Source organism: Haliaeetus albicilla, chromosome 19 (assembly GCF_947461875.1).
Source record: "Haliaeetus albicilla chromosome 19, bHalAlb1.1, whole genome shotgun sequence".
NCBI classification, from domain to species: domain Eukaryota; kingdom Metazoa; phylum Chordata; class Aves; order Accipitriformes; family Accipitridae; genus Haliaeetus; species Haliaeetus albicilla.
In genome coordinates this window covers 14,770,692-14,797,649 of record NC_091501.1, presented here as the reverse complement: position 1 = coordinate 14,797,649, position 26,958 = coordinate 14,770,692, and the positions used below count along the sequence as shown (strand labels likewise).

At 41.0% G+C, this 26,958-nt stretch overlaps 1 protein-coding gene across 2 annotated transcripts in view; it reads left to right on the top strand.

Annotated features, from left to right (window-relative positions):
• The window catches only part of RERG (RAS like estrogen regulated growth inhibitor), a 111,664-nt gene that overhangs the window by 66,701 nt on the left and 18,005 nt on the right, over positions 1-26,958 (top strand). For both annotated transcript variants that reach the window (XM_069807803.1, XM_069807804.1), the window contains exon 3: positions 25,057-25,113. In XM_069807803.1, coding sequence (XP_069663904.1) covers positions 25,057-25,113 — 57 coding nt within the window. The remainder of the gene's footprint in view (positions 1-25,056; positions 25,114-26,958) is intronic.

Sequence of the window (26,958 nt, the reverse complement as noted above, 5' to 3'; positions counted from 1 at the left end):
AAGCTTCAATTTTGAACTAGAGTATATAGTTTAATGAGAGCTGAAGCCCATAGCAGGAGAAGCAACAACAAGCAAGATGGGCAGAGGGTTCACCCTGTACAAACCTCCCTACGTTTGAAGAGAAATAGCCACTTGTGCCTTAGTACTTTGGTTCCCGAGTAAATGTTGTTCAATGGGTACATTAGACAGGTCTGGGGTCTAACAAAAACTACTATAATAAAATTATACTGCACAATAACTCATTCTTATCATAATTCCCAACTACTGAACTCTAGGCTGCTTCAGCTCTACCTTAACCAAAAATTGAGCTTTAAAAAATTCAGAGGAGGGCACTACAGAAAATCAGAGTTCACACCAGAATCTACACGGTGTGGGATAAAAAATAAGTACAGATGAGAAGTAAGAGAGAATGTGATTATGAAAGGAAAGGTGAAATCTAGTCACTTCTTCCTGTTTATCTAATGTTACAATGCAAGAACATCACTCTCCGGAAAGATTAATAGCTGGTACATCTAGTTTATAGCAACATAAGAGGAAATGATGCTCCAAACAGCAGCTGTTTAACCTGTGCATTGCACATCCAGAGGAGATCATCACATCACTTTAATTGTCAAAATGTTGAAACAGTTTCTGGTCTTCAATAAATATCTCTAATTATAGGTGGTAGGGCATTGGAGGGCTTTGTGAAAGAGTCATGATTTAGACCTTCAGAGGAGCACTGCCAGGCCTGAGGTCTGTTTTATCATGGATATAAATGCTGGGCTCACACTACCAGGAATGTCTAATCCATGACTAACCAGAAGAATCTGAGTCCACAGCATAAAAAATAACCCCAAGGTCTACATTGGTGGGTAGTCAGGAATGTTAAGCACTAGAAGGCAGTAATCAAGCATGCCAGAGTTTACAAGATCAAGTAAGATTTACTCCTAACCTGACTCCTAAAAATATTGAATAGTATACACATCCTAATCTGGAAAGGTCTTTGAACATACTTCATCTAGAAATAAAAGTGGGCATCTTGTGGCAGCACACTTGCATAGAATAGAAACTGTCTGTCTCCAAGTTGAGATGACAGCCACCTTGAACTCACTAGCTCTTATACCTCCCCCTGCTACTCCCCCCCCCCCCCCCCCAAATTCTTATTCGGTTAAAAAATATTAACAGTGGGAGAGCTTCATTTTTGGCAACTCTTTCTTTTTACATTCAAGTCAAGCCAGTGCTATTGGACCAAATCTTCAGCTGGTGTAAATCAGCATGATTCTGTTGGTTTCACTGAAACTCAAATGAAGCTCAAACTTGTCTCTTGGCTTCAGTCACACTATTCTGGTCTGCACAGAGGGTTTGCCCTACTGCCCGTTGTAGTTCATGCAGGTCACGGTTCACTGACCATTTTCCCTCTACTTAGAGCCAGTGAGACCTCTGACCTGCTCTCCTTAAGGCTTTCACAGCCCAGGAAGGAAGCAGCCAGAATGGTCGCTCCCTCCTTGTCTCCTCTTTGTAGACCATCGGGGCACTCAAATTGTGTCACTGCGCCTCTGGGACTCACAACTGAGAGGCAGTTTGGAAGAAAACTACTCCAGTTACCTCTGAAAATCTGGTATGATTCTACACTTGAGTTTTTCAGATCCTACACATTGTTAAGATGCTCATGAGACTAGGATTGTCGGCAGTGAGGAATGAACCAGGGAATCCAGCTTCTCAACACCAGAACCCTCCTGTTGTCTGAGCTCTTTCAGCTCTGTTGCATAAAGGTCTAGCAAGATCTTCAGCTCTCCTGTGTAGTCCAGCCACCTGGATCACAATCATACTAAACTCATATTTTCTCCAGCATCTTAGAGCAGTGTCCTTTGCAACTCATAGCTTAAAGAACCAAGAGTCAGTTTGGGACTTAGTGACCATTTAATTGTACATGCTCCCTCTTCTATGTTATCCATATGCACAAATAAGAACAGTGCATGTGACGCCAATTTTGCTAAAAACTATATAACTAAATGTATATCAGAAAGATATATGTAAGTAAATTTTAAGGCAAGGTAAAAATACAGAAAAAGATACTTGCAACTTCTAGATAGGTCATTGCAGGCACAGAATTATGAACCTACTATTTTTCCCTCACCTGCCCTCTGAATTTTTGGCATACCCTTGCTGTCATACACCTTGCATTGTTTGTTGCTTTAAGTGAATGCTAATGCTAAAAGAGAGTAATTTGATGGCAAATTGAAGGAACGTTTAATCTAATCAATGCTTGCTTTGAACTTCTGCAATGCTATGAAAGCTTGTCAAATTACCATATTTACATAGTGCAGCTGCTCTTCATGAGCCTGCACATTATACATTATTTAATGCTGCACGTAGGTGCCAGCAGAGCTCAGGACTGTGGTTGCACGTGCAGAAATGTCTTCATGCTTTGTTGCAACCTATCTCTGGTTGCACAAGTAATATCAGAATCTTAAGAGAACCTTCTGTGAGGAAAGTTCAGTGTTTTTCTGCTGGTCTCATTCAAAACCAACAAGAACAGAAGCACATGAAAAAGTAATTGAAAAAGTAAGTAAACTGAACTATTTCCAACTTCCAAAGGAGCGCTAAGCAAGTTCAGTTTACAGAGAAGCTTCAAGTAACAGAAACAAATAAACAGTTTAATTTGGATGAAATCAAGATGGTATTCAAAGTAAATCTGAGCACTGTTTTTCCTCATAGAATTATACTTAATGAATGTAATATACTTTATGAAAAAAAAATATAGGCAAGAAAGTCTTAATTTACAGAAAAATTTCAGCCTACACAGGAAAACGTCACATAGTAGCATTACCTGGTGGAATCCAGAACTGGAGATTTCTGTCTATGTCACCACTGCAGGGTGGCTCTCAGCAAGTTATACTTTATCCATGTACCTTGTGTTTATCATAGAGCAGTGAAGTATGTTCTTCTAGTGAATAAGTCATCTTGCAGGACTGTAGGTGTAAACAGAATTACGTAAGAGCTAATACCAAATATTTATATTAACTTGCTTATATAGCTGAAAACATCCCATGGATAGAAGCTACATGCAAGTGTGTAATTGTGAAGCATTAACTGGAAAACAGGAAACATCATTTGCTTATCAGCAATAAATTGGTAGGACTGGCAAAATATTTTGAAGGCTGCTAGATACATACTCAGGATTTAGGAACCCCAAATTTAGCTTGTATAAAGTCAAGGTAACAGCTGAAGGAAGGCAATACAGGCACTACATAAGAAATTTGGAAAAGAGTAATGCCGAAAGTGATCTGGAAGCTGCACTGAATTACAAACAAATCAAAGGTTGTAACATTATACGATTGTGAAGAACAGCGGCATGTGCTTGGGTTTTGTGAATGAAAGTTCCTATCAGTGTAGAAAGAATGTAACAAAAAACTTAAGTATAAAAGCTGTTTCAGTACCTGAAACGTAAATACATCTGTGCTAGGCTTTCCTTTATTAATTTTATAGCATGCTTTAGGCAAAATGGGCATACTGGAGGAAATGGGAGAATAAGCAACAAAAAAGGACAGGGGCTCAGTGGGTGAATATGTAACCAAAAAAATTAAAGGATATGAATAATCAGAAAGGCAGCAATACTGAGAAAACCTAAAGCTACTCCTTAAGTCCTGTTATTGAAAAAATAGGATTTTTATGAAGAGGCCACACCAAGAATTTTTATTATTTTTTTTTAGAATATTCTGAAAGCTATTAATTATTAAACAAACACCCCTACATTGTTTGTGGAAACCAAGTAAAAGAATGCAAAGCAAATATGCGAGTAAACTAACTAATAACTAGTGTTTATTCAATTACTGTTTTGTACAAACAAGCAGAATGTTTTAATATCAGTTTGTAAACATCTCCTTACCCAAACTGCATGTTCACTTGAACATCATCTACGTGCGAGTCAGCTGAAAAAAAGCACATGCAAAACACAGGCTAAAATTCAAAGGGAAAAGCCCTTAAAAGTGCAATAAGAAGGAATGAAGAAGGATGAAGAAAAGCAAGGAAAAAAAGTAATTATTCAAATTTTTTCTTGATGAACAATGTTAGAAAACTCAACCACAGAAAGACCAAAAAATATCTATTCATCTTTAATAAACTCAGTTCTGGATTGGCAAACGGAAGATTTTAAACAAGGTTGTCTGCCAAGAAGAAGAGAAGTGGAAGTCCCAGCTGTAATTAAATAGATTGACTCCTCTTCCTCTGGAAGCAGCAGAGCAAGAGCTCCTCTTTAGTGGCTCTTCAAAACTTCCCCCTCTCTGTGGCTGTTGCAGTGAAGACCACTTGGCTCAAGGGAGGCTGAATTAGGAACAGTATGAGGACTGGAGATTCTTAGGACTTACAGCCTTTTCATTCAGGTGTTCGCATGAGGAGGAAAAAAATTATTTGGGGGAAAAAAGGAGTGCCTCAGCTGAGGATCTCCCTTCCTTCCTGCCCGGGGAGCTTCCAGCCTGCCAGGGAACTCCGGCTGGGGAAAAGGGCAGCAATTGCCCTCAGCTGCCTCCCCTCCTCTGCCAAGAGACAGGTGCTGACGATGCAGATTTCTGGGCTCTCTCCTCCTCCGCAGGTTAAAACAGAAGAGAATTTGCTTTTCAAATACAGAGGTTATCAGCTTTGATGACTCAACTGTACAAACCGTAGATCCTAGTTAGGTGTCCCCCTCAGCAGAACCACTCCCTTCCTCACTGGGACGGTTAGAGCTGCATGAAGCTGAGGACATGCATCCTTTACTGAAACGTCTTATCCTTCTCAAGCGAGTTCTCAGGTTTCTGAGGTTTTCTACCTCAACTGATATTGCTTGAGCAACCATTCAGCTTCCCTATTAGGATAAGCCAAGGATGAAGAATTTCTAGGATATGATGCAGTCCCTTATATAAGGGCAAATCAGCTGAGTGGTGACTTGTTTTTACAGCTTGCTTTTAGACACACTTTTCCCTTACTTCGTCCTCTCTCCTGAAGCTCACACCCCCAGAAGCTAGTACAACCCTGCACCATGCCAGCTGCTCAAAACCCAAGGGAAGCCGCCCTTGAAGGTGCCCTGGACCATCTGGCTGTGACCTTGCTGGCTGGGCCAGCCAGCTGCTCTGCTGGGGGATGCTGCAGGGGTGGCTGGTATGTCCTACAGCTCATGGGCAGCATTTCCTGGGAGGAATCCAGGCTCTTCTTTCCAATCTACCTTGGTTTAGAAATCTTCTGAATGTTATTAGATTCTGTAAGACCTGACCTTTAAAAGTCAGGGGTGCAATTAACCAATCTGGCCAGCGCCACATCAGCAGCTCAGGCTAGCCTAGGAGAGGCAGGAACCAGACAGTTCACTTCTGACTAATGTTATTAAAGAGGAACAGGAGGTGAACCCAGACGGTCTAATTAAACTGCAGCAGGTCTGCTCAGCAGGCTGTTATGATTGAGTGCAAAGCAGAGATACTGTGCAAAGCATGCTAGAATCCCTGGGCTTCATCTAATTACGTGGCATAGCCATTTTTGTGTTGATTTGCTGGCAGTAGCCTGTCATCCAGCTGGCAAAAGAATGGGAAGGTATCCAGAGAAATGGGGATCCTCCACTGCCAATGCTCTGGTCCAGAGGCCTCTGTACTAACTCACTTTATCAAAACCAATGCATAAAGGCATGGCTAGAATGGAAGGACAGGCAGTGTGGCCAGGAGATTGCCTTCATTATCTGTATGAGTGACTCTGCTCTGTTTTCATTTGTATGTCAGAAATAGCCCTGTATGTAAGAGTGCCCCTGAAGATCAGAGGAGTCATTTGCCCAGGTCTGACTCAGTGTTTCTTTGGTGTAGGTGAAGATGCCAGCTCTAGAGCCTCTGGCCAGTACTAAATGGTCACTTTCTCTCCCAGTCCCATCTACTTTAGATATGGACTTAAATGGCAAAATAGAAATTCTGCAGAAAGGTGAATCTTGCGGCTCTGTTGGGCTTTTTTGCTTTTTCTGGTATTTCAGTTGGCTTGAATTGTGGACTACGTTTGCCTGTGTCAGTGTTTGCTGTCCTTTCCACTGGGGATCTACTGACATTTCTTGCTTCTTTCTCTCTCTTCATCCAGCTCACAGTGAATTGCCTCTGGTTCCATGCAGCCTTTTTCTGTTAACACAGAAAACCTTGGACTTAAGATAAACTACTTTTACTTGGATCAAATGGGCCAAGCCTGAATTCGGCTTTTATTTAGGCTGGTAGCCTACCCACTCTGTAGTACAAACACGAGTCAAACCTGGTCGGTTGGTGCTGATTGTTTTGGCTCCTGGTTTCTCTCATCTCTTGTTCTGAGAAGCAGAGGAGTTTTCTTAGCAGTTCACTGTGGAAGAGCCACAGGCTCGTCGTTTACTCACAGAGAGCCTTGGGCTGTTCCTAATCTTCCTACAGGACACCAAAATGACCCTGCATATTCAAGGAACCCAAATATCCTTAACATTATTGAAAATTGAATGTATGTAATGGGGAAAAAGCAGGGAGGGTATTCTTAACTGTAGGCATTAGCTTCCTGCAACTCTTTACCCAAGGGTCAGAGTCAGGCTCCTCCAGATTGTAATCCAATGCAGGAACCTAATCTATCAACTAGAAAAAAATCTTGGAGAAATTAGTCTTGTGAGGCTAAAGACAGTTGTTGCAAATAGATCCCTAACACATCTTAGATCTTAGCCTAAGCCTCCAAGTTTTCTAGTGTTTAGCTGATTATGCAAGTGAGCAGCTATGTATTTCATGTCTGTTAAGTAAGATGGGTGCAAGAGCTTGGGCATTGATTTGTTTAGGCTTAAGAACCTAATCTAAAAATCATTTGAAGCTTCCTAATGATTTCTCAGCTAAGCCTCTGAATTGCCCCTCTTACTTGTCTTTCTCTATTTGAGTACTGCTGGTAGAATTTGCAGCTGAAAAATATACTACTTTGACTTGCAGAAAAACATTGTTAGCATGATTAGCTCCGAGGAAACAAAAAACTCTAACACTTTTATACTTGCTCCTGATTTATGTCTGTTTTTTCACCTCTACTTTGCTGTCCTGTATAGTATAGCATTGTTAATCCAGTTCCATAATAATGCACAAAACTCCCAATTATTTTAAAGTAGAAGCTATAGGAATAATTAGATATATTGCTGATATAATCTATAACGAAAGTCTAAACTGGCATAGGTGCATTAGTACTTGCAAAGCTAGTAAGGGTTGTATCTCTTCTTGGAAGTAAAGAAAATGACAGAAATTGCAAGTTATAAACAGGGACTGAGGGCCAATATTTTTAACAGAAGTATGTCCCTAATACTGCAAATAAGTGCCAGGAAACTTGGTGCTTCTGGAAAATCTGATTAGGTCCCTATTTGCATCTTAAAAGCTTAAATATACTTAAGCTTATAGTAAATGAGAACTTTCAACGGAGGCTGATGTTGGATCTGGGCCTTTGAAAAAAATCTAACCTCACTGAAGTGATTGGGAAATCTTTCAAATGCCTTTTAAAGATTTCCCAATCTTTTAAGTTGGGGTCATCCAAAATTTTGACAACCATAGACCAAATGATATGATAAGAATTTGCTCAGATTGGGCTTTTGGAGACAAATATATTTTATGATCTTATAGAGCAGTGGAAAAATCATTTTGCCAGGCCTAGCTGGAAAAGACCCATGGGCCATCAGCTGTGCAGCCATGCACCAAGCTTATGGAGTGACTAGTTATTCATTAACCCCCTTTTTATGATACTTGCTCTTTTCCTGATCAAAGGAGGGAAAAAAGCATACTTGCTGCAATTCAAGTCCTACTGGAGAGAAGCATAAGAAGATTTATTTACTACATAATCTTTTCAAATGGAATTAAAGAGAATTTAATTTGGCTTAAATCATAGACTTGTCCTCTGCGTGAGTGGATCACAACTTACTTGCCTACATTTGAGAATCAAGACTCACACAGATACTGAAATCTAAAGACTGCTGGGAAATGTGGCCAATGCTATTTGGATGAGTAAGGGGAAAGACAAGGTGTGGGAACATTATTATTGAGAACTAGTGTCCAACCATAGTTAGCAGAGGAGTTATCACATTTTTTTGTCTTAAGATCCTTCTAGTGAAAAAAAAAAAAAAAAAATTCCTTCCTGAAAGGGCAGGAAAAGAAAGACAGAGTGATCAAGCAGAAGGATGGGGAAACCTGCCATGAAATTTTACCTCAAGTTGAAGTATTTCAGGTTTTCTTTCAGAAAATGGGAGGGGTGCATTGGAAGGGCAATAGCCTAAAATGGCAGCATTTTCATCAAAAGAGTTCCAGTCAAATCTCTACTGACCAGGGCAATGATAGTTGTAATGTACTCATTTTTCTCTACATACTTCCTGTACTTCCCTCATATAAATTTGAACTTAACTACCCTGTCCCCCCTCCCCTCAGGCCTGTGATTGTACTAAACCAGTGTTTTTACCATGAGCCCTTTGGCACACAACCCTGCGATACCTCTTTGGATTCATTAGTCGCCTGTTGTGGTTTACAGTGCATCCATCTGCCATGCGTTAGGCCCTCTGGTCGCGGCTAGCAAGAAGCTAGCTTGAGTCTGGTGGAGCAAGACCGTAATGAAGCAACAGCTGAGTTTAATCCTAGCAGTTATTGTCCATGTTTCATTAGCTGTGTGTTTATGGACATTTGTGGGATGTTGTTTTCCTCCTCTGTTAGGCTACGTGCTTTCTTTTGTAATTAGTGTCGCTTGAAGAAAGACCTGCTGGAATAAATAGATGAGGCCTTTGGCTTAGTGAGAATGGCACAAAGAGACAGGTAGGCATTTGGAGTGATGCCTTCAACCAAAACTGGACACTTGTAATGTACGCACTTCCAAGGGACTAACCCTGCCAACACACTCCACAGCAAGCGCCTACACCCCCCCAGCAGTAATTGGTGAGCGGCTGCAGTGCTCCCCACCGGTACCATCTAGACAGTTGTGGAAGGCCCAGGCAATCAAAGAATAGGGAGAAAAAGTAGCCAGCTGGTTTTCGAGGAGTTCCCTGCCCGAACAGTCAGAATTTGACCTAACAATCCTTTTCCCAATGATTTTTGAAGTTGATTTAGTTTAACCAAGTTTCATAAGAGAAAGACCAGGAGTAAGCCTATCCACATAAGAGCTGTTGAGACTTAGCAGTTGTACTTTAATTTACATGCAAGATGATTTTCCAGGTGCAAGCAAGCTTTTCAGAGCCATGAATAGCAAAGGAAACACTTGAAAAACTAGTGAAATGTTTGCAAGAACCCTCACACAGAAGACATTGGAGGGATGAGAAGCTCTCTCTTTAGGAGACTGCTTTACAATGCAGGAATTTAGCCTAGGCCTCCGTGTTTCCAGCTATTGCAGGCACAGGGATTTCAGTCTTAACTGCTTTCTTTTAGGGGTGGGGCTGCTGCTGGTATCAATTTGAGAACATTACTTATCTCATCGCACCTAAACAACTCCCTGGAGGCATGAGCTTCAACCTAGGGAAAGAAAGGCAAAGCTGTTGATGACTTCAGTGGGTTGTGCCTCAGGCTCCATTCAAGGAAGGAAGAATTCAGTACAAAAGTCATCTCAGAAATATATAGCTACGTTGAGCAATGGCAGGGCACTTCCCAGCTGTTGAACAATTTAACAGCCAAATTGAAAATAGCCTCCTGATGCACGTTCCTCTAGGAATCATTTCAGTGGCATGTGAGATTTCTGCCCTTTCATTGTCAGTTTTATTTCCAGGAATGTTTTTCTTTTTTCCAGCCAATGCTTTCTGTTGCAGTGGCTTATCTGACAATAGGTTGCAATGAGCCTGCTGCTTCTCTGCTTTCCCAAACACACAGTCCTGGCCTTCTTATCTCCTGTATCAATGAGTGACATACCTTTAAATGTTGTACTTCATCTAATTAAAATGAGAGTACAACCTATGCCCCTTTTCTAACCAGACCATGCTCATGTTTTTAGAGTAGTGAATTATTCATCTCTTCTTGCCACTTCTCCTGCTTTTTGCTGGGCTAAACTCTGAAGAACGGGAGGGAAGGGAATTCAGAGAATGGGGAGGAATAACAAAATTCCTCCTCCAGCTCTGACCTTGATAACAGTGGGGAGAGCAGGAATCACTGCCTTGGCTCCTTATCCTCCAGGACAACAGGTAGAGCAGATAGAGTAGCTTAGCCTGCCTGGAGCAGGAGCATGACAGAGCAATGCTGCTGGGGAGCAGGACCAGGATCACCGGTGGCTTTTATTGCTCCCCTGGGGCTCCATCACATCTACCCCAGGTGGATGAGCAGGAGGTGCCACAGCCCTCCCAGGTGCTCTGCTGTGTAAACAGCAAGCCCACAGGGCAGGATAATACCTATACCTGGAGCGTAAGACCGTATCTTTTCTTCTATATGAAATCAAAACAATAAAGAGGGGATCAGACTGCTTTAAAAATAACCCTTGCTCCTGTAAGAAAGGTGAGCAAAGCTCTTAGCTTTGGCTGAACTCAGCTGGAGCTGAAGAGTTCATCCCACCCTGCAGCAGAGTCATTTGTGAGACCACAAGACTCATCTTTATCTTTGGGGAGGCTATGTCAGGGTGCATCAGGAAAGTTAAAAATGCCAGCTAAATTTGCCTCCATTTTAAAAGCAGGAAGGAACGGATGGTTACAGACTATTCTTGCTGTCTGTGAACAGCTCATTAAAAATGCAGCTTCTAACAAACAATAAAATAAAATGAATGCTTTCCTTAAAGGTACATCTGTGAAAGCATTGTTTCAGCATCCAAGTAAAAAGTACTATTTATATTTCCAAAACACTTCTGCTTTGTCAGCATCAGCCTTTCTGCAGTGATAATCCATTTATCCCGGCAGGAACACCATTACACCCAGGTTCCAGACGAAACTGAGGAATGTGGAGAGAAACTAAAGACCAAATTTTTTACAGATTGCTCCAGGGCTGGAAGAGGAAGATAGGTCACAAAAGAAATTTCTAGAAATGCCCTAGTGAAAGTAAAATCACCAGGTGTAGGGTGTGTTTTCTCCAGCAGTAAAGCCAACTTAAGTATTCCCCACCTTTGCCACAAAACCACCTTCTGCTCTCAGTTTGGCTATTTTGGCTGTTGGAGGTACCATGCCTTTCTCAGGATCAGTGGAATGATCAGGGTTAACCAAAAAAAAAAAAAAGAAAAAATCAAAAAACCCCAAGCAGCCTTGAGGAAAGAGCATCTTCTGAATCAGGATAATTTCATTAATTCCACATAGAGCTCATCCCCACAAACACGTGAATCAGCATGGCTGGGTAGGTAGACTTGGAGAGCTACAGACTGGGGAGCAACAAGAGACTTGGTGGGGAGAGATGGATGGGAGAATGCTGGGGAAGGGCATCCTTAGAGATCAACACCGTTTAAATGCTATTGGGCATCATGCTGGCTAGCTCTCTGCCCTGCCAGGCACAATAATAGCTTTGAAAATGTAATCACCCATTATTCTGGGCAAAGCCAAACAAAAAGCACAGCAAAGCAAGGAATGTAAACCACATCTAGGGCTGGCTCCCTAGCCACTGCATCAGCCTTCATTATGAGCAATTGGAGGTTTTCTTATTTGTCAAACTGTAGATTCCCAGGGCTGTGTTTCCTCATGGCTCATATGATGTCATTGTGAATGGCTAAGCAAACACAGATTGCTGCAGTCAGTATACGGCACTCTGCAGGGCAGTAACAGGAAAAATATATATTGTTTTATTCAAGCGCTGGCAAAGAAAGTGGAATTGTTTATATTCTCTCTGCTCACTCTAAAAAGATCACAGGGTGAAACTAAGGAAGTGTTCTTAAAAAAAAAGCATTAAAAGAAAAACTCAGTGATAAGAGGTTTATCACGCTGGCCTGAGAAAATAATAGCAGCTAATATCATCATAATTGCAAACTTCCTTAGTCCTTAAGGATCTCTGAGCCCCTGACACTTACCCACTACAGTGGCACGTACCTACCAACCCTCAGGAAGGAGGTGAGGATCCTGCCAGTGAAAGATGACACAATACACTTATAAAACTGCCGTGGGATCTTTAACATCCCCCTAGAACAAACAGGAACTTGGTGTTGGCAGCCTCATGTAAAAGGAATGAAGAAAATCCCATCACTAAGGTCACTTCAAACTACACAAACCACTGAATGAGATAATGACTGGGAGAGTCCTGAATATATGACTTGTTATCTTTGCTATCTGTGTAATTTCTATGGACAAGAGAGTCTCACACAGATAGAACCTCAGATTTTGGGGGTATAACTCATTTTTCAGCATGAATAAATTTAGCAGATCTTCCTCTCTATATAGACTTTTAGCTAAGTATAGCTAATTAGCTAGCTGAGACCAGAAGAATGCTCCCTGTAGCTATTGCACTCTGGGGAGGCAGGGCCAGGTCTCCTGGCAGCTGTGATGAACATCATAAACTAAGTTATGTTAATCCTCTAAGTTTCAGACTTGAGATAAGTCAGAGGTTTTACAACATCCATTATCTACTACTGTGTCTTTTATTTTGTTTGAAGACATATGATGTTCATTAGCTGAGTGCCCTTAAGCATTGAATATGAAAGCAGAAATTTACCATTTAAATTTAGATCATGCTTTCCCCCTGCCACACACACACATAATTTTAAAGTTTACTCTGAACTGTTCCCAGGATTGTGTGTCCAGATTCCAAGCAGGAGGCTAATAATAACCCCTACATTATTATAAAACTGCATAAAACTGTAGTTGCAGCCAGAGATAGATGATAGTTATTTATCAAAACAATGAATTAGTTTAAATTCATTTAATGCTGTCACTAGCACTGGGAACCAAGCACACCACACTGTAGTATACTGGCTGGACCACTTAGCAGTGTTTGTCTTTGCCCATCGTAACATGCCATAGCTCTGATAGGAAACCATTACTTCCAGGTTCTGGGATGAATTAATCTTCCTACCAACAGCGGTTGTATGGGATGAGCAGTGACTGAGATCAGGCAGATCACCAGCTAGGCTTCAGATTTAAACAGGCTTTGGTTACTAGTGATTTATGGAAAGTTGCTCTCCACCCACACCTGCTCTTCTAGCCTGCTCCGCAAAAGAAAAGAAGTGATACTGCAGGTGATGCTGTTAGTATACCATTAGGTGGCTACCAGTCCCATCTCCCTTAGGGTGATCTTTTTGCCTCTAGAAATTAGCATCTCCACAGCACGTTGGAAACCCTTTGTTCAGACTGAGCTTTCTTCTTCAGCTAATCATTTCTCCCCTTTGCAACATACTTCTTTGTACTGTGAGAAAGAAGCATGTGGTGCATAGCATTTAACTTATGTTTTACTTCAGTTGTTGATCACAGCCTATCATTCACTTTTCTTGTTCTTTAGTATCGCAGACCCTACTGTGCAAATGATACCTTTGTCCTTAAAGGGATTCTCTGCTCCTGCTGCTGTGTCTCTTAATTCTCCATGTGTAACGGCAAAGCTGTCTGCTGTACAAAAAAATTGCTGGTACAAACAAAAGTTCATTATGCCAGGTGGCAAGTGAGTAACAGGAGCAGATGTCTTAACAACACAGGGAAAAGGAGGGAGGGTAAAAAATAAAAGCATAGATAAAACATGAGAACAGCCGTCAGGACATTTGCCACCACTTTCCGTGCGATGCTAGAGGCTGTTGGAAGATTATATACTATGTTGCTAGTACCTAGTCACACAAGCCTGAAAACCATTGTGGTTTATGTCACTGTCTGATATATCTGTTCTCACATGCCTTTCTCCATTCATTTTTCTGGGAACTTCTCCAGGTGTCTGGTTCAGGTACTTGGCAATGAGCCCATCAGAAAGAAAACAATTCCTTATCTTCTGCCTTTAAAAGTCTAGGTAGCCAAGGAGCTGCAATGCAAAATCAATTAATAGCACATTTTGAAAAGAATGAGCTCCCATAAATATTGTACTGTGCACGGTATTAAAAAGATGTAACATTTATCAATGTGTATGTCATCAGGCTTATAAGAAAGAGGATCCTGAAAAATCCCTAAGTCAGTTTTCAATGTATTTTGTTGCTCTAATTCTTCATTTCCCTGTGACACAGGCACCTTATAGTCATGCATCTATTGACTGATTTGTGGCTCATCAATCAGTAGGGCTGATACGAGCTTCTAGTGTTCACCTAATGTCCTTTGTCAAAGAAATCCAGAAATAGCACAGAACATATGATCTTTCAAGATTTTTCCCATATAACCTACTCCAGCTGGATTGTAATCACAGTGTAAAGTTTTTCTGGGTTATCTGACATTTCCATGGAGCCAAACCCAGAAAGCCAGGGTGTGCATGTAAATGAAATGAAGTATATCACAGAAAAAAAACAGGGAACAGCTTGTTTTTCATTTGATACAAGCTGTAGTCTCATCTGATAGAGTATACACGGACTTAAAATAAGACAAGAAAATTATTACAGTCAGGCTGAGGAGAGTGATAGATAGTCTGTTCAGACTCTGACCACACAGAAACAGCCAGTGCTGTCTACCAAAATGAAATAGGGAGCTCTGCATCCCTTTACATCACTGGGTTTCTGAGGCAAATGAGAGAAGAAGGTACGCTTTATGCCATTTCTAGTTACCATTTGTGCTGATCTGTACAGACTTAGTGAAACAGTAGCACAGCAAGGCATTTTCACAAAGGTACTTTTTGCCATCATGAAGGTTACAGATACAGGCAGTGATCCAGCATTAATGCCAGTGGCCTTGCTCACAGTGTGCTAACTGCCCTCTCATCCAGGCTGACTCACCAGGGCCTGATAAAACCCTATTTTTATGTATTTAGGGTTACACTAAGTCTTCAGCCTAGCAGCAAAAGGGTACGTTGCGCCTTTCCAGGATGGGTTTGTCAGACCAGGACATACCACGTGAAACAAAATGTCTTCTTCTACTGGCAAGAACAGCAGTCAGTGGGATGGCGAAACACCAGCCAGCCCCCAAAACTATCAAGCACTAACCCCAGCGTGAGGCAAATTGGTTCGCTGAGCTCCTTACCGGCAGCCTTCCCCTTAGGCAGGGGTAAAGATTGATGGCCAGGTTGCTGCCAGCAGCCAGGGTGCTCTTGGAGAACAGCTGGTCCTGGTAGAACAGTCCCTACCCTGGCCAAGGATTCACACAGAACTGGCTTTTCACTTCATTGGAAAAACGTCTTCATGTCCTTCGGGCATGAGACTGCGCTCCCTGCCCTACTCCCTGGGAAAGGAGTCCACGGCTCTCCCAGGACATGCAGACCTTCTCCAGTAAGGGAACTTCTCTCCCCTTTCTTCCAGTTCCTCCTATTCCTCTCTTGCCTTCTGAGCATGGGAAGGGAGAGGGAGCAGGGATCAGAGGAAGAGCTGAAGGAGAGCCTTAAAAAAAAAAAAAACCAAGCCAAACCAAACCCAACAACCAAACAAAAAAAACCCCCACAACAAAACAGAACTAATAGAAAGAAAGAAAGAAAGAACGAACCAGAACAGCAACAAAATTCCCCACTTCTGCACTGGCTGTGGCTTCCTTCTGTGCTCATGCATGTTCCTCCCTTTGCACTGGCAGGGGATGAGGCAGCAGCTCCACACTGTCCTAGGAGCAGCTCAAGGCATCTCCAAAACCGGCCAACCCTTCCTTTCAGGAGTGCCACTCAAGTAAATCACATTGCCTGCAGCTTGAGCCAGGCTTAGCATCAGCAGAGCTAAATCAACTTTGAACCCTTTTGGTACATACAGATAAGCTGAAGCAGCCAAGAAAGTGCATCTTTGCCATCTCCCTGTAACCGTGACATCTGGCTAAAAAACCCCACAATTTAGTCCCACACGTTTCTCCAGTGCAATACAAAAATCACACTGCAGTGAATAAAAGAACAAAATGGAGGCTGGTGAGGTTGTGTTGGTTTGTTTGTTTTAAATCTGCATTTCCTAAGTTACGAGTTCTTTGAAGACAAATGGTGAGGTGTTCAGGCATTTCCTTTGAAAGAGAAATAAAAAAAACCTAGCTTCCAAAAAATGGCCTTTCTGTTACAAATGCATTTTCCAACAAAAATTCATTCATACAAAAATGCTTTGACAATAACCAGAAGATCATCCTGCCATCTAAAGTATTACAGAATTCCCTCCTGTTTTTCCTTTCTTTCTTTTTCCTTTTTAAAGATGATAAACTAATTTGACCAAGAGTGGGATGTTTTCTAAAGTCAACAGTGGGAGAAACGTCAGGAAAAAGTGTACAAAAAAGCTAGAGCCCCCTGAAAATTTTGTCATCTTGCCATTGTCGTAATGAAGTACTGGATTTTTAAAGAAAAAAGCTTTCCAACCCTTCTTTCTTCTGAAAATATTTTCTCTTTTTTTCCCAATTTTTTCTTAAATAAATCAAATCTTTTTTTAGTTTTTACCTTGAGATGGAGGGGTGGATTTTATGTCAAAGTTTTGTACTGAGAATCCTATTCTACTTTACTTTGCCCAATGTCTTTCAAAACAGCGTGCAAGTTCAAACCTTACCTGTGTCAGTCATCTAGAAAAGCAACAGTTATTTTTGTGATTTCATCTGTAAGACTTGCTCTACAGCCCGATTACAAATATACTCTGTCTCAGACACACAAACATCTGGAGGTGTTACCATTAACTATGTTTTGGAAAACCATATGTGTTAGTAATAGCACACCAGAAAGTTTAGTCTTCACAAAGGGGTGACATAACAAGTTATACAATGAAGCCAAGAGAGAAGAAATGGTAGAAGGATGGATATTACACACTGCGTTCCTAAAATGATCAAAACCATTAGACACACTAGTCTGATCGTTTATCTTTTAGATGAGACGAGACCTGTGAAATAAACAACCTTATATTGGAGCAATGTATTATGGAATGGGATAACGTAATATAAATTAAGCCTCCTGCTTGTATTCCATATGCAGCAACTGTTGTAAAAAAAAGGCCTCCAGCACTGAAGGCAATGGGCAGAACATTACTACAAAAATCCTCCCATTCAGTGGCGACAGGACGAATGACTACTATACTGTGTATTTTGTGAAATTCACAGTAGACTATTCCAGATGAATATAGAGAGAGGTTCTTTTATTGTGAAATTACCATGCTGGAAGCAAGACAAGAAACACTTCCTGCTGTTAACATTAGGATGTGGTTATAATCAAAGATTTTGACAAAATTTTGATTCCTGTATTTTCCATATTCAGCACTGAATAAGGAAAGTGGCCTTCATTTCGCTAACATGCCTGTGCCAAGATTACTTTCTCCCCATTCTCTGAGTAGTGGCAAATTTTGCCTCTAACCTGGGGGCCAGACATCTCTGTCAGTGAAGGGAGATTGTCAGTACCGTTCCCTAACATCGGACTCAATTTGTGCGACAGCTGCAAGCCTACAAAAGCAGGACCAGGCATAGCCAGATGTTGCAGAAGAGCTGGGGCACCCACAAGAGCCCATGCGTGGGCATACGCAGGCAGGTAGCACCGCTAAGCCTGGGCAGCCCACACATCGTCTGGTTGGTGAGCAAGAGAGCAGAAACACGCAGGGAGAAGAGCGCTGGGTCAACAGTCACCCTAGCAGTAAGTGTGAACATAGGTAGAGAAGTTACCCTTGTGCAAGTTGGGAAATGGATGGCTCACCTTTCCGTTTCACAAGCACCTGCAAGCATTAGTTTCATTACACTGAAGCCAATGATTTTTATGTTAATTTTCAGTGGTGGCAAAAGCAAATTACTGTGCATGCTCTGATAAAAGCACAAGTTATTGTTCACTTCATTCCTTGCAATTAAAAAGAGCTTGCAAAATAATCTAATGTAGTGCTTCCTTCCAGGCTGCTATTAAGACAGTTGAGAGGAAATTAGTAAATACACCATGTAATGGATTGCCAGTTTCAGATGAGCTCCTTGAAACAAGTTACTTTTCTACAGACCCTTTCCACTCAAAAGTTCCTAAAATCAGGTACTTCCCACAGCAGTAAAATGCAGTTACATCTGAGACAAACTGAAATTGCCACTAACAAAAGAAATAGTCCCCAAAATTTTGTAGTAGAAACTGAAAAGTGACAGTGATTTTAAAAATGACACTAATTACACTGACATTTGGTCAGGCCAAAGAATGTATGTCCTGATGAAGACTGCTAAAAAACACGAATGAGTAGAATTATGGTTTCTGTCTCTTCCGCAGTAGCACAGTCCTTCCAAGCAACTTGTCAAAAGGAGGTCAGTTATTGACATCTAATTGAACAACCTACTGAATTAGCATCTGAGGCAGTTTTTGGAGGCCTGCTATGTGCATATTCAGCATGTAAAATATTATTTACCGTACAGACAAATCCAATACACAGTGCTTAATTTTTACATTTGAAAGTATGTTAGTGTTTTTGAAGTTCTTGAACATGGGATGTTTGTTTAGTCCATGATGCGGCTGTGGGTATTAAGATGGAGATTTGCGACAGGTATTCCAGTCCCTTTATACCCCACCAGAACAAAAAGACATTTGAACCATTTTTGATGTTCAGATTTGGGTCCACAGAACGGAAGCCCACGTCATTACCACTGAAGAAAAAAGGCTTACATTACACTGAGCAACATAACTTCCCGAAAGGCAAGAGCAACACATTTCATCACGTAGCTGCTCAATCCTAGTCTGTATTTACTGTTACACAGTGTGTATATATATATACACACATACACACACACTGTTATATATATATACTGCTGTACAGTATATATAAGCATATTAAAAAGTATACTTTTGCTATTTATATTTATATATAAAAGTATATATACTTTTTATATTTATATCGTCAGTCAGTGGAGGACCTCACTGTGCTGTTACAGAAAAAACATACAAGCATACACAGTAATTTCTCTGAACAGTTCACTGCTTAAGGCAGTGATTAAAATATGCATAAAATATGCGGAGTTTGAGACAGTGAGGCAGTGTAAACCAGATGATTTTTATACTTGTTACAGTTCTTCCTTTCCTTTCCCCCCACTGATCTCATTTTGCTCCATTAAATTTACCTTCTAGTTTACTACAAGCATGTTAGGTCTCAACATCAGAAGTGACTACAGTGAACAAACCAAGAGAGGAGGGAAGGCAGAGAAAACCTCCTGTTGATGTCTCTCTCACCACTCGTATCCCCATGTCACTGAACTGCCAGAGATATTGTCAAAACTGAGTCAAACCCAGGCCCAGAGATGCAGAGCCAGAAGTAATGACTGCATGTTTACATCCATGGCATGCCAGGGTCAGAAAAGGACTCTGCATTATAAGTTCATACCCAAACACACACAGACACCCCCAAATGGCCTGCACTTTCAGGAGCAAATTAAATTCTTATGGTAGTGCCTTTAAAACAAACCATTACTTCCCAAAGCTGGGCACAGAGCTGTTTAAGGAGGCAGCACATCACACGCCAGAATCCTGTGGCACCGCCATCCTGCAGGCTGGAGCTTGCCACGTGCTCCAGGGGGACTGAGATTCCAATACGTGAGGGGCCTCCAAGAGGGTGAATGGGGGATGAATTCTAACAAAAATACACATTTTAAAAAAATCAGATACTTCATTTGTGAAAGTGCCTTTTGATCATTATAACCTCTGGTTTAAACCACTCCGGTGTCTCCTGCCAAGTATGGTTTACTGATGACACATCATCATGGCACCAGGAATGGACTTGTTGATAAGTTAAATAATGGGACTACTTTCAGACCATTTTTATAGCTGAAAATTCTCATGGCATAAAAGAGTCATCATACAGTTATTTCACTGAGGAGAACTGTTATTTTTCTTAGAATAACTTTGAACTCTGTAGCTTTTGGGGAAGGGGGATGTTTTTCAAATAAAACCGTGCTTCCATTCTTCCCCCAAAAGCTCAGCTTGTATTAGCTGGAACAATAACAAACTCGTGAAGATATGTATTCAGGCAGATTGTAAATTTAGCCAGAGCATTTATATGTTACTAAATCCAAACAAAGATCTAAAGCAAGACACAAAACACCACCAAAAAAAAAAAAAAGGTTGCAAAAGATATGGACTGAGATTTTTAAAGCTAAGTAAGGGACTCAGCCACACAAGTCCCAAAGAAATTGATTAATTATGTGGTTGATAATCTCAGTTTATATGCCAAGTTAATTCCTGATATAACTTCATTGTCTTCAGTGGAGTTACACTGCAAATGTATTTGACAGATAGTCATGTTTCTTCTCCAAGAACAACTTCTAAGGCAGAAGGTTTAAACATGAGTGAATGGAAGTCCTGGGCCAAGTTCTACCCTAATTTAAACCCTGTACAGAACAGCTGACTTGGAAGTAAGGGTGTAAGGAAAGGCAGAAAGAGACATGAGTCTATTCTTCCTTTGCTGGGACATTACATCAATTCTCTTAGGTAATGGTCATGTCTCCAAAAAACACAGCGGGAATCCAAATTGCAGTTTGTTGGAGATTCTTTCATTCTAAGCCTGCAAGTTCTTGTATTTCACAAGCAGTAAGTGTTCAGGAAAGAGCCTGGACTAGTCTCAGTGGAGGACCATGAAATTCTCTCCTATTAGGTACTCCATGGATCCGAATCTTGCCTGCTTCAAAATGCATCTCATCTTCTCTGATGATAAGCACTGGTAATGGTCATTTTAATACAAACATTGGAATTAGTCACCAAATTTAATCAGAAAATAATGCATTTCAGATATTCTCAACCTCAATGTTATTTCGAATCAAAACCCAGCATTTGGATTATTTTTTTTAGTGTGTTGGGTTATTTTTGGCTCATTATTAGTATTAGAGTTAAGCATGTCTAAATAAGGCTGATGGGTCAAACAGGGTGCACACACCTTTGCTAAGGTGAGAAGGAATTAATGCCCATCTCAACTCTTTTTGTGCAGCATTACTAAAGACATGGGGAAGTTTTATTGCTTTGCCCAAAGCGTCATTTAAGCCAGCGGCAGAAATCTGAGCACTACAGCTCTTAAGTGTAGTGAATTCCTAATGTCCTCACTTCTGATTCTTCTGCTGGCAGAAGTTATTTTACTAAAATGATGTAACCTGGCAGTAAGTGAGCTCAGCATAAACAAAATGGCTCCACATAATACCTCTGCTCTAGGGGGATCACTGCTAGGGCAGGCGATGCGAGCCAGCAAGCTGGTCTCTGGACTGACAGCCCGAGCACTTGGATGCCCTTCCCAGCTCTCCTCTCATTGACTATTTTCAGTCGAGTCGGACAGCAAAGTCACATACGTTGTTTTAATACTCAACTGGATGTCAGGGGCCCATCTGCTAAGCACCCTAATGAGGCAAAAGTGAAGACATTTCACATCCAACATAGTTTGCAATAGTTATAAACAGGACAGACACTGGATCAAGAGCATCTCACATTCCCCACCTGTAAAATGCAGCTGCTAATCTTCAGCCTCGTAAAAATGCGTGGAAGTGAAAAGCTCCATAGGATGGGCTGTGATCACTGCCTTGAAGGAAAGCAGGAGTATTTTGAGGGAATCAGCCAGACCAGAAGCAGGGAGGTTGAGCATAGCCAGCCCTACAGGAATAGCAGATCTGCACGGCCCCAAGCGGGCATGCCCCCAAAACTGGCACAGAGCACGTGGCTCTGACGCTGACACTTCCCCACTCACCTGGAGCTGTGCTGAGGTGGCATTTTCTTCCCTTCCCGGGGCCCAAGCGAGCCTTATGCAAGTACTTGATAACTGGCAGTGCCGAGCGAGCAACTCACTGGGTTTGCTGTGCTCCCCACCGAGACCTGTCCGCGAGGGAGACTGATCGCCATCTGGCCCCATGCATGGGAGCCACCTCCCACCCTTCCTTTCTTTTCTTCAGCTCCCTCCTGCGTGTGTGATCATTTGTTATTTCTGCATATAGACCTTCCTGCTGGAGATGAATACGACCTACTCTTTCCCTCCTCACCAGAGCTTACGTCTGCGATCTCTAATTCTTCACTTCTGTAGCACTCACTGCCTGTACCATTTTACCCCATGTACAGGGCTGTACCTCTTCTTCTCCCAGGCTCATCTCAGCTGCTGCGGCCCAGTTCTACCTTTCCTCCTTATCGCTTGTCACCTTCTCCCCTCCTTCATTCGGGCTACCTCCAAAATCAGTTCTTTTCCCTCTTTTCCTTCAGAGATGCTGCTCTCTATCACCTGTCTCAGACATTAGTGCTTGACAGACTTTCTTCCAGGCCCCTTATCACTTTGAACCTCCTCTCCAGCAATTTTCATCTACAAGCACAAGGTTGTCATAACTAAATGGACCATGTTTAAATATGAAAATAGCTGGGCAGGTTCCCCCACTCTCTTCTGCCTTTTTTCTCTCTTCATTATCTACTCCAGGTCCAGGCACAGGCTCAGGGTAAGGCACTGCAACACAGGTAGCACATCACGACTACTCCTTCAGAGCACAGCTGAGAAAGAAGAAAGCATTTTTTAAATCTGTTCTTGAAAAAGATGATGGTAAGGAGTCTTCTGAAAGCATGTCAGGAGAACTTTTACCCTGCACTTCCCCAGTCAAAATGGAGAGGAAAAAAAAAAAGAATATGCTGTATATTTTACTAGCAATTAGAGAATAGTCATGACCAAACTTTTGAAACATCAAGATGCTTAAACCATTCCAATTGAGGTAAAATGTAGGGAATTTACTTTAGCTTCATAAATCTTAGAGAATCAGTCTAGCTTTGTCATGTAAATAAACCATGTAATAGGTTTTCTAGAGATAGGTAACACAAGTGGACAAATCGTAGAATCATAGAATGGTTTGAGTTAGAAAGGACCATTAAAGGTCATCAGATCATCTCAAGCTTGATGACTTGTATCCTAGAATGTCCCTCTGTTTTTCCACTAACTGTAGAGGGAGGCTAGCTATTTACCTAAACCTTCTTCATGTGGCTAAAATTAGGTTAAATGAGTCCTATCTGACTGGAATAAAAATGATAAATTGGTAGATGAAAAGCTGGACATAAGCTGGCAATGTGCAGCCCAGAAAGCCAACCATATCCTGGGCTGCATCTAAAGGAGCATGGCCAGCAGGTCAATGGAGGTGATTCTGCCCCTCTACTCCACTCTGGTGAAACCCCCCTGAAGTACTGTGTCCAGCTCCAGAGTCCTCAGTTCAAGACATGGACCTGTTGGAGCAGGTCCAGAGGAGGGCCACAAAAATGATCAGAGGGATGGAACACCTCTTCTGTGAGGACGGGCTGAGAGAGTTGGGGTTGTTCAACCTGGAGAAGAGAAGGCTCTGGGGAGACCTTACTGCAGCCTCTCAATACTTGAAGGGGGCTTATAAGAAAGATGGGGACAGGCTTTTTAGTATGGCTTGTTGCAATAGGACAAGGGGTAATGGTTTTAAACTAAAAGAAGGTAGATTTAGACTGGATATAAGGAAGAAATTTTTTATTATGAGGGTGGTGAAACACTGGAACAGGTTGCCCAGAGAGGTGGTAGATACCTCATCACTGGAATCATTCAAGGTCAGGTTGGACAGGGCTCTAAGCAACCTGATCTACTTGAAGATGTCCTTGCTCATTGCAGGGGGGTTGGACTAGATGACCTTTAAAGGTCTCTTCCAACACAAACAATTCTAAGATTCTGTGGAAAAAGGCCTGGTGCAGACATCATCATGGATGGAAAACAAGCTATACAGAGATCTTCTTGTAGTATACTGACATCCACATCAGGACTACGACTTGAAAAGTTACTTTGGCTAAGAATTGCCACATTCACTCTGAGGGCCAAGGAGAGTATTTCTGCAAAGGCTAAAAAAAAAATTTTAAAAGTAGGATTTCCTAAGGAAAATAGAAACTTAAAATAACACTGATTTAAAATTGCTTCTTGTGCAGTGATCTCATTTCCTTAGGATCAGCTGCTTCTTACTCCTCCAAGTGTGAGGCATAGTTAAATCTTTCTGAAAACTAATGTTCTGGTTGTATTTTAAAAATAGGTTCTGATCAAGCAAAGCTTAATTAATTATCTTTATTCTGCAGAGTATTTCCTTGTCCTACTCTTGGGCACAGAAATCTGGGATGTGGGGCATTCTCATGGCTTTAATTTTGAAAAGGATCAGAGCTGGGTTTAGCTGTCATCTTTTACTGTCTATCTGCAACTGAAAGAACAGAACAATCCTGTAGGGCTGACAACAAGGAAAACTTTTCCTATAGCTGAAATTACTGCAATCATAGCTAGAGCAGTAGTATCTCTAGCTCTATTTTGGAAATACAGAAAGGATTTTGAATAGTTGGCAGTGGTGAACGCTTTGTTTACACCCTAGAAATTCAAGGCACTGCTTAGTTTTAAATTAGAACATAATCAATATCCTAACAAAGCCTTTATAGATTGTTTTTAAAGGGGCTGAAAGGATAGAAAAAATTAAATAAGAACATAAGTAGCAAGATCTTAGCCCATAAACTGAACTTGAGACCTAGTTATCCAGTGCTCCAAAATCTAAAGCTTTATTTTTACTTCTGAAAATTCATTAATAGCATTTGTTGACCATTGGTTTAAAGTGTTATAGCTGATTCCTTCAAGTGACAAGTAGGCAAAACATGGAAGATAAATTGTTGCAAGGAATGCATGCCAAAATACAGAAGGAAGCTATTTAGCCAATTTTACCTTCCAAGGTTTAAAATCTGAAGGGAAAGTTTTCAAGAATTAAATTTTGAACACCCCTAGTTTTGAAGCTTCAAAGCATGCTGGATCAAAACCTGCCAACCCTTTTTCCCACTGGTTATGGGAAATCTAAAGCATCCAAAACAGGATTTTTTTCAAATGTTGTCTGCTCATAGCACTGTAAATGGGGTTGGTTTGGCTTTTTAATGGTAGAAGCTATTGTGACAAAAAAATAAGTGGGGAAAAAAGTTAGAAACTACCATTGAAAAATCTCTTGGTATTCTTTGTCCTGCATTGTTGCATGGGTAAAGAGTTTTTGTCTTCACTTTGTTGCCCCCCTCTAAAAGTGTAAAGTGGGCCACAAACAGTGAAGAGGTCTTGACTCCCCCAATAAACAAAGCTGAATTCTGCTCACAGTTCAGGGGAGCTGCTACATGCCCATTCACACAGAAAAGTTTGCTGGGAAAGCTTTAAAAAATCAGATGAGTTGATGACTTGTGCATCTCACCTGGAATATTTTTGTTCCTCCAGCTCTTGTTGTACGCTTCCTGACCAAACGGTTCATCTGGGAGTATGACCCGACACTAGGTAGGTTGCATTTTATTCTATACACGGGGTATGCTGTATATAATACCAGGGCTGAAGTAATGGAAAGTCATAGAGTTAATATTCCAAGCCTCAGTCAACCTTTAAATTTGCTGTAAAAAGCTTCTCTATAGTCATTTAAAGCTGGAACAAATTATTACCTAAGATGGCAGAATAGAGAAGCAGTAACACAGTCAAATGAAAGCAGAATTAATATATGAGGCACATTTCCGCCCACACAGAAGTCAGTGGGAATTTTGCCATTGAAAACAATTGCGTTAGTATTTCACTCTGAAAATTATTTAGTGTGCGATCACTTTTCTGCTTTTGGATAACCCAAACATCAGCTGCTAGAGAATAAGGTGGCTGGGATACAGATCTCAAAAATTCAAGTGGAAAAAAAAAAAAAAAGTAGGTACTTACAGTCAGTCTACCTACCCTTAGGTAAGTTTTTTGTCCTCATTTTCAAACATACATTGTGTCTCACTTTTTGGGTGACCAGATAGGGACACCAGTCATCAAAAGAACATCCACGTCTCCTCCACCACTCCCACTTAGCTGGGTTGGGTCTTGCACTTTTGAGAAGCTGGCACAGATACCTCAAAAAAGCCTCTCAAACGATTGCTCTGAATTAGAGGCCTTGCTTGAAAATTCAGTCCAAGGTCCAATTTTTTAGTATTTTGTAAGTTAGCATATATTTGAATGCTCTGCACTAGCGAAAATCCAGGCCAAGAAGTCTGAGGTGAGGCATTCACATCTTAGAAGGCACCTTCAATATCTCAGGACTAAGTGACTTGCACATGAAGTAAGGGGCTGGAAAATTTTCTTTTCTCCTACAATCCGTTGCCACCTCCTTCCTAACCTTTCTTTGGAGGCTCAAATACAGATCATGCAGTTAAATACCTATTTCTTTGTTAGGGTTCTTTATCTATGAGGTCACACTAAAGAAACAGAGAATGCCATACATTTGCACAGCAGAAACAAATATGAAAGTTTAATACACTTGATTGCAAAACCCAGGCAGCCCTTTCAACAAAGGAAAGTATCCAGTATTGAACTAAGTATTTTCATCTGGTAAGATGAAGAAATGACAGATATTGGAAATCTCATCTTGGGAAAATAATTCTCAGAACAACCTGAGCTCAAATACATTATTTTTTTCTGCTAATATCAATATATTCATCAGTGAATTATAAGTCACCTGCCTTGTACTGCACAGTGGGATGTTCAGGATAATGCTTTGTTAGTATTATTAGTATTAGTACTTCACATCTCTATCACTAATGTATAATTTTAAGAACTTGACAATAGAAGAAGTATATAAGTATTTTGTATCAGTATAGTCTAAGTCCATTAATGTCTTAACAGGGACAGTACATGCAAAAATATCCTTGTTGCCTTGTTTAAGCACACAAAGTTATTAGCAAGCTGCAAGGTTTATTATTTTTTACCCCATTATGAAGGCCCTATGTCCTTTTTGGTGTACAAGACTTGACATTTGTTTCTGTTTTACAAATGAATACAACTGCAAATTATCCATGCCCCTCAGGAATATAATCGTCTTCTGTTTAGAATATGAAAAGCTTTCACACAGACAACAGTCCTATCTCAATAAAATAAAAATTAACTCTCTTCTGACTTACTGAATTCTATGTTCTCATTTGGTTTAGAGGATAACAGCTTAAATCATGTATTACAGTTATTGCAAAGCTAAGTGCTTTAAGTTGCTCAGAGGAAAAGGTTTGAGAAATGCAAAAACTAATAAACTATTATCAATAAGTTATTTCATAATCACAGTAATCTCTGGTGGAAGCTGCCCACCAGAGACTGGTTTTTAGAGTACTGTTT